The sequence below is a fragment of the Coregonus lavaretus genome (genome assembly GCF_964263955.1).
Source record: "Coregonus lavaretus genome assembly, chromosome: 2".
In the NCBI taxonomy this organism is placed as follows: Eukaryota; Metazoa; Chordata; class Actinopteri; order Salmoniformes; family Salmonidae; genus Coregonus; species Coregonus lavaretus.
Genome location: NC_139989.1, coordinates 70,443,567 through 70,458,783, shown reverse-complemented (window position 1 = coordinate 70,458,783; position 15,217 = coordinate 70,443,567). Strand labels below are relative to the sequence as shown.

The window sequence follows — 15,217 nt, the reverse complement described above, 5'->3', positions numbered from 1 at the left end:
ATTTTTTTATGTCCGTACTAATGAGACCTGGTCAACATTTATAGCAGGTATTATTAACATTCAACTGTCCACCTTTTCTTTCACATGAAACAGTATGTGTTTATAATCTGTGTTGTTGGTGGCTGGCGGTGCGTCTGGAGTTTGTAGGGAACTGTATCGTAATGTTTCTAATATCTCTCTGTGTTGTAGGTGGCTGGCGGTGCGTCTGGAGTTTGTAGGGAACTGTATCGTAATGTTTGCTGCTCTGTTTGCTGTGATGGCTAGAGAGAGCCTCAGCCCTGGGATCATGGGCCTGTCCATCTCATACGCACTACAGGTCAGTAATGCGTTTATGTGTGTGTGTGTGGACAGGGGGTGACTGTGTGAACGGACACTGGAACCCTAGGACTCTGTTTCATTACAAAAACAGAAGAGTTACCTTCATTCTTTGGTTTAGTTTCACAGCCAGTTACCCTCAAGAACACAGGCAGTGGATGAATAATGATCTTCATGTTAAAGATGAACCTTGTGTTTTTGGGAAACTCACCCCCAGGTTGTTTAACCTTGTCAGTCCCGAGACCTCAGCAAAAATCGGCTTTTCATTGATCTCTTTCATTTATCTGCAGTCCTTATATTTCGCCTCACAATGAGGTGTTTTACCATTTTCTTTTCAGGACAACAAGTAGAACACTAAACAATTTAACATAAACAGTTGCATTCATGAGGTCCGTCAAAGCAAAAACCTGATCAAAATGAATTTATATGAGTGCTGTTAGTACAGAACATGTTTGGTCAGTGGGAAATTAATGTCCAACTAGTCAGTGACCACTGTGTGGAGTTTGTGACAGCAACTATTTGAGCTTATTATAGACACTATGTCCTGGGATTTCAATTATCTTCTATGTAGAAGAACCCCTTACCTTCTAACGACTATTGTGTAGCCTTTCATAGATAGCTTTTAATAGCTTGTAGCTCAAACCATTCTGACTCTACAGACGTTTTTGTAAAAAGACCCGGCCCTTCAGGATCCGCCCTTGTCTCACAAACACCGTTCTAGCTCCGCCCCTGTTAATCACACAGACTAATGATTTGTACCAAAGAATGTAGAAGAAATATATGAATTCAATGGTACAACCCAGAAGTCTCAAACACACAATGTTTAAAACGGGTTAGACGTCCAAATCACGCCAGCGTCGCAGTGGTACTCATTGGGTTAATGATGTGGTCAAGCCAGTTTCTAATGGTCTCTCTCTAATTTCCTCTGTCTCTCTCTCTCTCTCTCTCTCTCTCTCTCGCTCTCTCTAATTCCCTCTCTCGCTGTCTCTCTCCAATTCCCTCTCTCTGAATCCCTCTGTCTGTCTCTCTCTCGCTCTCTCCTCTCTGCCTCATTCTCTCTCCGCCTCTCTCTCTGCCTCTCTCTCTCTCTCTCTCTCTGCCTCTCTGCCCCTCTCTCTGTCTCTCTGCCCCTCTCTCTCTCTCTCTCTCTGCCCCTCTCTCTCTCTCTCTCTCTCTGCCCCTCTCTCTGTCTCTCTGCCCCTCTCTCTCTCTCTGCCCCTCTCTCTGTCTCTCTGCCCCTCTCTCTCTCTCTGCCCCTCTCTCTGCCCCTCTCTCTGTCTCTCTGCCCCTCTCTCTGCCCCTCTCTATGTCTCTCTGCCCCTCTCTCTGTCTCTCTGCCCCTCTCTCTGTCTCTCTGCCCCTCTCTCTGTCTCTCTGCCCCCCCCCCTCTCTCTCTCTCTCTCTCTCTCTCTCTGCCCCTCTCTGTCTCTCTGTCTCTCTGTCTCTGTCTCTCTCTCTCTCTCTCTCTCTCTCTGTCTCTCTGTCTTTGTCTCTGTGTCTCTGTCTCTGTCTCTGTCTCTCCGTCTCTTTCTCTGTCTCTTTCTCTGTCTCTCTCTCTCTCTCTCTCTCTCTCTCTCTCTCTCTCTCTCTCTCTGTCTCTCTCTCTCTCTGTCTTTCTCTCTGTCTCTCTCTCTGTCTTTCTCTCTCTCTCTGTCTCTGTCTCTGTGTCCTGTAGCTGACAGCCTCTCTGACCTGGCTAGTGAGGATGTCTTCAGATCTGGAAACCAACATCGTGGCCGTGGAGAGAGTCAAGGAGTACGAAGACACAGAGAAAGAGGTACGTGACTGTGACTCTGAATATCTATACTATATATATATACGTGACTCTGTATAACTATACTATACTATATATATACGTGACTGTATATAACTATACTATATATATATGTGACTGACTGTATAACTATACTATACTAAATAAGTCGGAAGTTTACATACACTTAGGTTGGAGTCATTAAAACTCGTTTTTCAACGACTCCACAAATTTCTTGTTAACAAACTATAGTTTTGGCAAGTCAGTTAGGACATCTACTTTGTACATGACACAAGTAATTTTTCCAACAATTGTTTACAGACAGATTATTTTACTTATAATTCACTGTATCACAATTCCTGTGGGTCAGAAGTTTACATACACTAAGTTGACTGTGCCTTTAAACAGCTTGGAAAATTCCAGAAAATGATGTCATGGCTTTAGAAGCTTCTGATAGGCTAATTGACATCATTTGAGTCAATTGGCGGTGTACCTGTGGATGTATTTCAAGGCCTACCTTCAAACTAAGTGCCTTTTTGCTTGACAACATGGGAAAATCAAAAGAAATCAGCCAAGTTGTAGTTGTTTTTTTTACACCTCCACAAGTCTGCTTCATCCTTGGGAGCAATTTTCAAATGCCCTGAAGGTACCACGTTCACCTGTACAAACAATAGTACGCAAGTATAAACACCATGGGACAACGCAGTCGTCATACCGCTCAGGAAAGAGACGCGTTCTGTCTCCTAGAGATGAATGTACTTTGGTGCGGAAAGTGCAAATCAATCCCAGAACAACAGCAAAGGACCGTGTGAAGATGCTGGAGGAAACAGGTACAAAAGTATCTATATCCACAGTAAAACGAGTCCTATATCAACATAACCTGAAAGGCCGCTCAGCAAGGAAGAAGCCACTGCTCCAAAACCGCCATAAAAAAGCCAGACTACAGTTTGCAACTGCACATGGGGACAAAGATCGTACTTTTAGGAGAAATGTCCTCTGGTCTGATGAAACAAAAATAGAACTGTTTGGCCATAAAGACCATTGTTATGTTTGGAGGAAAAAGGGGGTAGCTTGCAAGCCGAAGAACACCATCCCAACCGTGAAGCACGGGGGTGGCAGCATCATGCTGTGGGGGTGCTTTGCTGCAGGAGGGACTGGTGCACTTCAAAAAATAGATGGCATCATGAGGAAGGAAAATGATGTGGATATATTGAAGAAACATCTCAAGACATTAGTCAGGAAGTTAAAGCTTGGTCGCAAATGGGTCTTCCAAATAGATAATGACCCCAACCATACTTTCAAAGTTGTGGCAAAATGGCTTAAGGACAACAAAGTCAAGGTATTGGAGTGGCCATCACAAAGCCCTGACCTCAATCCTATAGAAAATGTGTGGGCAGAACTGAAAAAGCGTGTGCGAGCAAGGAGGCCTACAAACCTGACTCTGTCAGGAGGAATGGGCCAAAATTCACCCAACTTATTGTGGGAAGCTTGTGGAAGGCTACCCGAAATGTTTGACCCAAGTTAAACAATTTTAAAGGCAATGCTACCAAATACTAATTGAGTGTATGTAAACTTCTGACCCACTGGGAATGTGATGAAAGAAATGAAAGCTGAAATAAATCATTCTCTCTACTATTATGCTGACATTTCACATTCTTAAAATAAAGTGGTGATTCTAACTGACCTAAGACAGGGAATTTTTACTAGGATTAAATGTCAGGAATACATTGTTTACTGAGTTTAAATGTATTTGACTAAGGTGTATGTAAACTTCTGACTTCAACTGTATATACGTGACTGTGACTGTATATAACTATACTATACTATATACAGTGGGGGAAGAGTGAAGGAAAGGCAGCCAACAAGTGAGCATACAGTGGGGAAAAAAGTATTTAGTCAGCCACCAATTGTGCAAGTTCTCCCACTTAAAAAGATGAGAGAGGCCTGTAATTTTCATCATAGGTACACGTCAGCTATGACAGACAAAATGAGATTTTTTTTTCCAGAAAATCACATTGTAGGATTCTTTATGAATTTATTTGCAAATTATGGTGGAAAATAAGTATTTGGTCAATAACAAAAGTTTCTCAATACTTTGTTATATACCCTTTGTTGGCAATGACACAGGTCAAACGTTTTCTGTAAGTCTTCACAAGGTTTTCACACACTGTTGCTGGTATTTTGGCCCATTCCTCCATGCAGATCTCCTCTAGAGCAGTGATGTTTTGGGTCTGTCGCTGGGCAACACGGACTTTCAACTCCCTCCAAAGTTTTCTATGGGGTTGAGATCTGGAGACTGGCTAGGCCACTCCAGGACCTTGAAATGCTTCTTACGAAGCCACTCCTTCGTTGGCCGGGCGGTGTGTTTGGGATCATTGTCATGCTGAAAGACCCAGCCACGTTTAATCTTCAATGCCCTTGCTGATGGAAGGAGGTTTTCACTCAAAATCTCACGATACATGGCCCCATTCATTCTTTCCTTTACACGGATCAGTCGTCCTGGTCCCTTTGCAGAAAAACAGCCCCAAAGCATGATGTTTCTACCCCCATGCTTCACAGTAGGTATGGTGTTCTTTGGATGCAACTCAGCATTCTTTGTCCTCCAAACACGACGAGTTGAGTTTTTACCAAAAAGTTCTATTTTGGTTTCATCTGACCATATGACATTCTCCCAATCCTCTTCTGGATCATCCAAATGCACTCTAGCAAACTTCAGACGGGCCTGGACATGTACTGGCTTAAGCAGGGGGACACGTCTGGCACTGCAGGATTTGAGTCCCTGGCGGCGTAGTGTGTTACTTATGGTAGGCTTTGTTACTTTGGTCCCAGCTCTCTGCAGGTCATTCACTAGGTCCCCCCGTGTGGTTCTGGGATTTTTGCTCACCGTTCTTGTGATCATTTTGACCCCACGGGGTGAGATCTTGCGTGGAGCCCCAGATCGAGGGAGATTATCAGTGGTCTTGTATGTCTTCCATTTCCTAATAATTGCTCCCACAGTTGATTTCTTCAAACCAAGCTACTTACCTATTGCAGATTCAGTCTTCCCAGCCTGGTGCAGGTCTACAATTTTGTTTCTGGTGTCCTTTGACAGCTCTTTGGTCTTGGCCATAGTGGAGTTTGGAGTGTGACTGTTTGAGGTTGTGGACAGGTGTCTTTTATACTGATAACAAGTTCAAACAGGTGCCATTAATACAGGTAACGAGTGGAGGACAGAGGAGCCTCTTAAAGAAGAAGTTACAGGTCTGTGAGAGCCAGAAATCTTGCTTGTTTGTAGGTGACCAAATACTTATTTTCCACCATAATTTGCAAATAAATTCATAAAAAATCCTACAATGTTATTTTCTGGAATTTTTTTCTCAATTTGTCTGTCATAGTTGACGTGTACCTATGATGAAAATTACACGCCTCTCATCTTTTTAAGTGGGAGAACTTGCACAATTGGTGGCTAACTAAATACTTTTTTTCCCCACTGTATATATACGTGACTGTGACTGTATAGAACTATACTATACTATATATATATATATATATATATATATATATACACGTGACTGTGTATAACTATACTATATATATATACGTGACTGTGTATAACTATACTATATATATATATACATACGTGACTGTGACTGTATAAAACTATACTATACTATATATATATATATATATATATATATATATATATACACGTGACTGTGTATAACTATGCTATATATATACGTGACTGTGTATAACTATACTATATACAGTGAGGGAAAAAAGTATTTGATCCCCTGGTGATTTTGTACGTTTGCCCACTGACAAAGACATGATCAGTCTATCATTTTAATGGTAGGTTTATTTGAACAGTGAGAGACAGAATAACAACAACAAAAAATCCAGAAAAACGCATGTCAAAAATGTTATAAATTGATTTGCATTTTAATGAGGGAAATAAGTATTTGACCCCTCTGCAAAACATGACTTAGTACTTGGTGGCAAAACCCTTGTTGGCAATCACAGAGGTCAGACGTTTCTTGTAGTTGGCCACCAGGTTTGCACACATCTCAGGAGTGATTTTGTCCCACTCCTCTTTGCAGATCTTCTCCAAGTCATTAAGGTTTCGAGCCTGACGTTTGGCAACTCGAACCTTCAGCTCCCTCCACAGATTTTCTATGGGATTAAGGTCTGGAGACTGGCTAGGCCACTCCAGGACCTTAATGTGCTTCTTCTTGAGCAACTCCTTTGTTGCCTTGGCCGTGTGTTTTGGGTCATTGTCATGCTGGAATACTTATCCACGGCCCATTTTCAATGCCCTGGTTGAGGGAAGGAGGTTCTCACCCAAGATTTGACGGTACATGGCCCCGTCAATCCCCCCTTTGATGCGGTGAAGTTGTCCTGTCCCCTTAGCAGAAAAACAACTCCAAAGCATAATGTTTCCACCTCCATGTTTGACAGTGGGGATGGTGTTCTTGGGGTCATAGGCAGCATTCCTCCTCCTCCAAACACGGCGAGTTGAGTTGATGCCAAAGAGCTCGATTTTGGTCTCATCTGACCACAACACTTTTACCCAGTTCTCCTCTGAATCATTCAGATGTTCATTGGCAAACTTCAGACGGGCCTGTATATGTGTTTCTTGAGCAGGGGGACCTTGCGGGCGCTGCAGGATTTCAGTCCTTCACGGCGTAGTGTGTTACCAATTGTTTTCTTGGTGACTATGGTCCCAGCTGCCTTGAGATCATTGACAAGATCCTCCCGTGTAGTTCTGAGCTGATTTCTCATTGCAACTCCACGAGGTCTCCCCCTGGCCGAGGGAGATTGACAGTTATTTTGTGTTTCTTCCATTTTGCAAATAATCGCACCAACTGTTGTCACCTTCTCACCAAGCTGCTTGGCGATGGTCTTGTAGCCCATTCCAGCCTTGTGTAGGTCTACAATCTTGTCCCTGACATCCTTGGAGAGCTCTTTGGTCTTGGCCATGATGGAGAGTTTGGAATCTGATTGATTGATTGCTTCTGTGGACAGGTGTCTTTTATACAGATAACAAGCTGAGATTAGGAGCACTCCCTTTAAGAGTGTGCTCCTAATCTCAGCTCGTTACCTGTATAAAATACACCTGGGAGCCAGAAATCTTTCTGATTGAGAGGAGGTCAAATACTTATTTCCCTCATTAAAATACAAATCAATTTATAACATTTTTGACATGCGTTTTTCTGGATTTTTTTGTTGTTATTCTGTCTCTCACTGTTCAAATAAACCTACCATTAAAAGTATAGGGGCGGCAGGTAGCTTAGTGGTTAAGAGCGTTGTGCCAGTAACCGAAAGGTCGCTGGTTCTAATCCCCGAGCCAACTAGGTGAAAAATCTGTCGATGTGCCCTTGAGCAAGGCACTTAACCCTAATTGCTCCTGTAAGTCGCTCTGGATAAGAGCGTCTGCTAAATAATGTAAAATGTAAAATGTATAGACTGATCATTTCTTTGTCAGTGGGCAAACGTACAAAATCAGCAGGGGATCAAATACTTTTTTCCCTCACTGTATAGACGTGACTGTGACTGTATATAACTATACTATACTATATATATATACGTGACTGTGTTTGTGTGACTATGGCTGTGTGACTGCTTGATTTTGCTGCGGCGATGATATGAGATTAATTTGACTGATTTGACTGTTTTATGCAGAAATAATACAGTGATTGGTCAAATTTGCAAGCCCTCGCATAATATGCAGGGAATTGTTGATATTGCAAAAAAAGTTGCGATCCCGGAATCCTGGAGGGGCTGATAATACTCTGTGTGTACATGGGAACTCTGTGTGTACATGGGAACTCTGTTTGTGTATAACTCTTGGTGTGTGTGTGTATAACTCTTGGTGTGTGTGTGTATAACTCTTGGTGTGTGTGTGTAGAACTCTTGGTGTGTGTGTAGAACTCTTGGTGTGTATAACTCTTGGTGTGTGTGTATAACTCTTGGTGTGTGTGTATAACTCTTGGTGTGTGTGTATAACTCTTGGTGTGTGTGTATAACTATTGGTGTGTATGTGTGTATAACTATTGGTGTGTGTGTATAACTATTGGTGTGTGTGTATAACTCTTGGTGTGTATGTGTGTATAACTATTGGTGTGTGTGTGTATAACTCTTGGTGTGTGTGTATAACTCTTGGTGTGTGTGTGCGTAACTTTTGGTGTGTGTGTATAACTCTTGGTGTGTGTGTATAACTCTTGGTGTGTGTGTAACTCTATTTGTCCCCTCCCAGGCGGACTGGAGACATGACCCATCGTCTCTGCCTCCAGGCTGGCCCACAGCAGGCAACATAGACATCAGAGGGTTTGGTCTGAGATACAGAGAGGACCAGGAACTGGCCGTACGCAACATCACCGTAGCCATCCACGGAGGAGAGAAGGTATGTGATGGTGGGGGCTGTGTAACAGGAGTGATCAGGCTGTGTAACAGGAATGATTAGGCTGTGTAACAGGAATGATTAGGCTGTGTAACAGGAGTGATTAGGCTGTGTAACAGGAGGGATCAGGCTGTGTAACAGGAGTGATCAGGCTGTGTAACAGGAGTGATCAGGCTGTGTAACAGGAGTGATCAGGCTGTGTAACAGGAGTGATCAGGCTGTGTAACAGGAATGATTAGGCTGTGTAACAGGAATGATTAGGCTGTGTAACAGGAGTGATTAGGCTGTGTAACAGGAGGGATTAGGCTGTGTAACAGGAGGGATCAGGCTGTGTAACAGGAGTGATCAGGCTGTGTAACAGGAGTGATCAGGCTGTGTAACAGGAGTGATCAGGCTGTGTAACAGGAGGGATCAGGCTGAGTAACAGGAGGGATCAGGCTGAGTAACAGAAGGGATCAGGCTGTGTAACAGGAGGGATCAGGCTGTGTAACAGGAGGGATCAGGCTGAGTAACAGGAGTGATCAGGCTGTGTAACAGGAGGGATCAGGCTGTGTAACAGGAGGGATCAGGCTGTGTAACAGGAATGATTAGGCTGTGTAACAGGAGTGAACATGTGAATAAATATGATTCATACTGTTGCAAAATCCGAAACCAAGAGAGTTAGCTTGTTAGCCTTAAGCCGATGTCACATGAAGCAATCTGGACGCCATTTATGTTGCTTGAAACAAAGTTGCATCTGGGTTGCTCAGTGTGTCACCCCCATAAAAATTGCTTGCAATTTAGTTGCATTGCATCGCAAGAGATAGATATCAATCCTATTTCACACAACTAACTATATGCAATGTCCAATCAGTGAGCAGACAACAGTTTAAATAACTCGACATATCGTTCTGTACGGAAGTCTGACCTAGTTGTCATGTTTACACAGCTGTCAGTGCAGCTGCAAACCACGACAAAACAGACATGCGAAATGGGAAATGTAAAAACTATTCTAGACTTCCTACCTAGTCGTGGTTTATGTACATGGTCTGGCAGTCAATAAATGTCATTTTAAAAGTGAACCCAGACCTTTCTCTGTCCAGTTTCAACTGCAATTGTCCAACATGACTGCACTAGCTAGCTAGCTAACGTTCGCTAGCTTAGCTCGTCGCTAGCTTGGTAAAACATGGTTGGCAAATATGTAATATTTTGTCTAGCTAGCTAATTTGTACAGCCAGCATTTAGTCTACATCGATGCTGTTACAATTACCAAACGTTTGGATAAACCAATAATTTATGAAACCGTGATGTATGACATGATTGGATGTTGCATGCAATTTCAATTGCGTTTTAATTGCTTCGTGTATCAGCAAAGTTGCTTGAGATGATGTCACTTGCAATTTGCAACAGAAATTGCGTCCAAATAGCTTTGTGTGACACAGGCTTTAACCGTAAGGGGGAAAACGGTTGCATACCAGCCACGTAGGGGTTCATGGATGGATGCCATCATTGTGAGGAAAATATCATTTTTATTTTACATTTTAGTCATTTAGCAGACGCTCTTATCCAGAGCGACTTACAGTTAGTGAGTGCATACATTTTTCATACTGAGCATGGATGCTTTGCTGTGGCTGTTCTTCTTCATCGGTGGCACTATCGTAGCTATCCAGTATGCAACTCTGCATGCCCAGCTAGTGTTAGCATGGTGGCTAAGTGTGACATGTTTTCTTTTGAGAAATGCTAACTGTCCACTGGCTTAGTAATGACAGTCGTTCACTATTGTGTTCCAGGTGGGTATAGCAGGTTGTACAGGAGCATGGTAGTGACTGTGTTGATGATGTTGTTGTTCCTGGTGGGTATAGTAGGTCGTACAGGAGCATGGTAGTGACTGTTGTTGTTGATGTTGTTGTTGTTGTTGTTCCTGGTGGGTATAGTAGGTCGTACAGGAGCAGGGTAGTGCCTGTTGATGTTGTTGTTCCTGGTGGGTATAGTAGGTCGTACAGGAGCAGGGTAGTGACTTGTTGTTGTTGTTGTTGTTGTTGGGTATAGTAGGTCGTACAGGAGCAGCGTAGTGCCTGTTGTTGTTGATGTTGTTGTTGTTCCTGGTGGGTATAGTAGGTGGTACAGGAGCAGGGTAGTGACTGTTGTTGTTGTTGTTGTTCCTGGTGGGTATAGTAGGTCGTACAGGAGCAGCGTAGTGACTGTTGTTGTTGATGTTGTTGTTGTTGTTCCTGGTGGGTATAGTAGGTCATACAGGAGCAGGGTAGTGACTGTTGTTGTTGTTGTTGTTCCAGGTGGGTATAGTAGGTCGTACAGGAGCAGGGAAGTCGTCTCTGACTCTAGGATTGTTCCGCATCATCGAGGCGTGTGAGGGAGAGATTCATATAGACGGAGTTAACATCGCTACGCTGGGCCTACATGAGCTACGCTCCAGGATCACCATCATACCTCAGGTACACACCCACCTGCCCATGCATACACACAGAGTCAAACTAACCCACACTCTTTTGCACAAATGCCATATTTAAAACATCTTTATTTTCCCCCCTCTTTCCATCTCTCCCCCTCTTCCCCACACCCACTCTTCCACTCGCCCCCACATCCTCTCTGTCCCTCACCCATCTCCCTCCCCCTTTCTCTCTCTCTCCTCTCTCCCCCCTCCTCTCTCCCCCCTCCTCTCTCCCTCTCTCCCCCCTCCTCTCTCCCTCTCTCCCCCCTCCTCTCTCTCTCTCTCGCTCTCTCTCTCCCTCTCCCTCTCTCCCCCCTCCTCTCTCTCTCTCTCCCCCTCCCCCCTCCAGGACCCAGTGTTGTTCTCCGGCTCTCTGAGGATGAATCTGGACCCCTTCGATGGCTACTCTGATGAGGAGGTGTGGAGAGCCCTGGAGCTCTCCCATCTCAAGAGCTTTGTGTCGGGCCTGCCGGACAAACTCAACCACGAGTGTTCAGAGGGAGGAGAGAACCTCAGGTACACAAGGCTACATAGTACTACACACACCATGCATAGTACTACATACACCATCCATAGTACTACATGCACCATCCATAGTACTACATACACCATCCATAGTACTACATACACCATACATAGTACTACATACACCATACATAGTACTACATACACCATCCATAGTACTGCATACACCATCCATAGTACTACATACACCATCCATAGTACTACATACACCATCCATAGTACTACATACACCATCCATAGTACTACATACACCATCCATAGTACTACATACACCATCCATAGTACTGCATACACCATCCATAGTACTGCATACACCATCCATAGTACTACATACACCATCCATAGTACTACATACACCATCCATAGGCCTACATACACCATTCATAGACCTACATAGCATTACATACACAGGTTCTGGTTCTCTCTCTCTATCTCGTCCTTCTTACCACTTCCTTCTCTCCTCTCTCTCCAGTCTGGGTCAGCGTCTTCTGTCTCTCTTCTTCTCTTTTCTTACCTCGCCTCTCTCATCTCTCTCTCTCCTCTCTTCTCTTTTCTTACCTCGCCTCTCTTATTAACATCTTCTCTCTCTCCTCTCTTATTAACATATTCTCTCTCTCCCTCTCTCCTCTCTCATCCTTCTCTTCTCTCTCTCTCTCTCCTCTCTTATTAACATCTTCTCTCTCTCTCTCTCTTATTAACATCTCTCTCTCCCTCTCTCCTCTCTCATCCTTCTCTTCTCTCTCTCTCTCTCCTGTCTTATTAACATCTTCTCTCTCTCCCTCTCTCCAGTCTGGGTCAGCGCCAGCTGGTGTGTCTGGCCCGAGCCCTCCTGAGGAAGACTAAGATCCTGGTTCTGGATGAGGCCACAGCTGCTGTGGACCTGGAGACAGACAACCTGATCCAGTCCACCATCAGAACTCAGTTTGATGACTGCACTGTCCTGACCATCGCACACAGACTCAATACTATCATGGACTACACCAGGTAATATACAGTTCTATATGAAAACACACACACATTCTCTCCATCTCTCTCTCTCTCTCATCTCTCTCTCTCTCTCTCGCATCCTCTCTCTCTCATCCCTCTCTCTCATCCCTCTCTCTCTCATATCTCTCTCTCTCTCTTATCTCTCTCTCTCGCTCTCTTATCTCTCTCTCTCGCTCTCTTATCTCTCTCATCTCTCTCTCATCTCATCTCTCTCTCATCTCATCTCATCTCTCTCATCTCATCTCTCTCGCTCTCATCTCTCTCGCTCTCTCTCGCTCTCTCATCTCTCTCATCTCTCTCTCATCTCATCTCTCTCGCTCTCATCTCTCTCGCTCTCTCTCCTCTCTCATATCTCTCTCTCTCTCATATCTCTCTCCTCTCTCTCTCTCTCTCCCTCCATCTCTCTCCTCTCTCTCTCTCCCTCCATCTCTCTCTCTCTCCTCTCTCTCTCTCTCCTCTCTTCAGAGTGCTGGTTCTGGATAAAGGGGAGATGGCAGAGTTTGACTCTCCCTCCACTCTCATCACCAAGAGAGGAATCTTCTACAAGATGGCTAAAGACTCTGGACTGGTCTGAGGGGCGGATGGGAGTGGACAGGAATTTAAAGACTACATCCCTCCTTACAGAGCACTCCTCCTCCGATCCCCTCGTGAGAGAGTTCAAGGATTTCAATGTTTCTGACTGTTAAGTGTGTGCAAATTATGGGAGCACTCTACCTCCACTTCTTCCCTACTCCCTCCACCCCTCCCTCTACTACAGAATGTGTAAAGGATTCACTCCACCTCTCTACCTCCTCTCCATTCCCCCACCCATCCTTCCACCCCTCCCTCTACTTCTCCCTCCACCCCTCCCTCTACTACAGAATGTGTAAAGGATTCACTCCACCTCTCTACCTCCTCTCCATCCCCCCACCCATCCTTCCACCCCTCCCTCTACTTCTCCCTCCACCCCTCCCTCTACTACAGAATGTGTAAAGGATTCACTCCACCTCTCTACCTCCTCTCCATCCCCCCACCCATCCTTCCACCCCTCCCTCTACTTCTCCCTCCACCCCTCCCCCTACTACAGGATGTGTAAAGGATTCACTCCACCTCTCTACCTCCTCTCCATCCCCCCACCCATCCTTCCACCCCTCCCTCCCCCTACTACAGGATGTGTAAAGGATTCACTCCACTGAACCTGATGCTGCTGCTTCTAAAGGACAAATCCCTTCCAACAACTGTTACTGTTTCTCCTCCCTCCATTCCTCCCCCCATCCCTCCCTCAACTAAAGACTTCTCCAAGACAAATCCCTTCCAACAACTGTTACTGTTTCTCCTCCCTCCATTCCTCCCCCCATCCCTCCCTCAACTAAAGACTTCTCCAAGACAAATCCCTTCCAACAACTGTTACTGTTTCTTCAACTCTCCTTAAACGGGCGTCTGGATGTTTTCAAGATTCCCTTCATCTTGCAGAATTTGTCCGCTCCGGTTTGCCGTTGTGGGAAGTCAGATGTTCGGTCAGAAGGCCATCTGATCTGCTCTGTCAAACAGACTCAGAATACCACCTACATAAAACAAAACAAAAACATCTAAATGGGCGTTTTCTGCTTTTGAAGATGTACTCTGTTAAGAGACTATAAAAGCGTCCATCTTGTTTCGTGTCTCTGCCCCAGTTTGCCTTTATTGCCATCAGAGGGTTGGAAAGACGTTCCCTCCGAAGGAACCAGAATATTCTGAAAGTTCAATCCAATGGAACTGGAATGTTCTGAATTGTTCCCTCCAACGGAACTGGAATGTTCTCATCTGTTCTTTCCAACGGAACCGGCATGCTCTGATCTGTTCCCTTCAACAGAAACGGGTGGACTATGTTGAATATTTATTTGACAGACAGTGCAATGTTATCCCCACAGGAAGTGAGTGAATGGATATCTGTCCAATCACAGACGCCGGCTGGAGTAACCTGTCCAATCCGAGTCAGATCCCGCCCCCCTTTACGTTGAGTAGTGGTAAAAGAGAGCGAGGTCACGCCCCCTTGACCTCTGCCTGGGTGGCCTTTGACCCTTGATCTCTCAGACGCTGCTTTCCATAGTGCCATACCTCAAACGCCATCCTACACCCCATGTAGTGCCCTTCTCTTGACCCCCCAGCCCTGTGTGGCAGCCTGCTCAAAAGTAGTGCACTAGATAGGGAATAGGGTGTTGTCATTTGAGAGGTGGCCATAGATGAAGACTTGTCCTTAGTGCTGGGTTTGTTACTAGGCCACCTGAGAGCCTTGGAGCCAAATGCACGGTCCCAAACCAAGCCCTAGCCCTTACACATAGACACTTCTCATAGAAACTAGCCTGTTTAGACCCCTGAGAGAGTGCTAGGGGAAGCTTCTATGGTACGTCCCAAATGGCACCCTATTCCCTATATAGTGCACTACTTTTGACCAGGGCCCTGATCAAAAGTAGTGCACTATTATTAGTGCATTTCTACTGAGGATTTACCCCGGTGCTTGACCTAAAAGCCTCCGACTTTTGTTTCCTCCTCCACAGGGAATAGGGTGCCATTTGAGACTAAACTTATATTGCTTAAACCCATCCAAACCTTGTAAGGTCTAGGGGAGAAGTGTCTAGGGGTAGGAGCTAGGGGCTGGTTTGGGACTGAGCCAAAGTATATTTATTTTAGTGTACTTATGACTTTCTCTCAGGTGTGTGGTGCTCTTAGAGATGACTAGGTAAGGCAAGGGCCCGTTCCAATATCTACTGAACACACCCTTTTCTCCTTTATAACCTTCCTTCCTTTCCTCCACGTACAAATCAGTTGGGGCAAAACTCTACTGACATCTTATTCCCTATATAGTGTGCTC

General features: G+C 44.8%; 1 protein-coding gene across 1 annotated transcript in view; it reads left to right on the top strand.

Annotated features, from left to right (window-relative positions):
- Positions 1 to 13,187, top strand: part of LOC311140257 (multidrug resistance-associated protein 1-like) — a gene marked incomplete at its 5' end in the record, with an annotated part of 38,013 nt that extends 24,826 nt beyond the window's left edge. The window contains 7 exon segments of the mRNA XM_084175226.1: positions 190 to 316; positions 1,991 to 2,092; positions 8,304 to 8,450; positions 10,721 to 10,879; positions 11,225 to 11,391; positions 12,190 to 12,384; positions 12,853 to 13,187. Coding sequence (XP_084031352.1) covers positions 190 to 316; positions 1,991 to 2,092; positions 8,304 to 8,450; positions 10,721 to 10,879; positions 11,225 to 11,391; positions 12,190 to 12,384; positions 12,853 to 12,961 — 1,006 coding nt within the window. The 3' untranslated portion in view covers positions 12,962 to 13,187.
- Between the last annotated feature and the right edge of the window lie 2,030 nt (positions 13,188 to 15,217).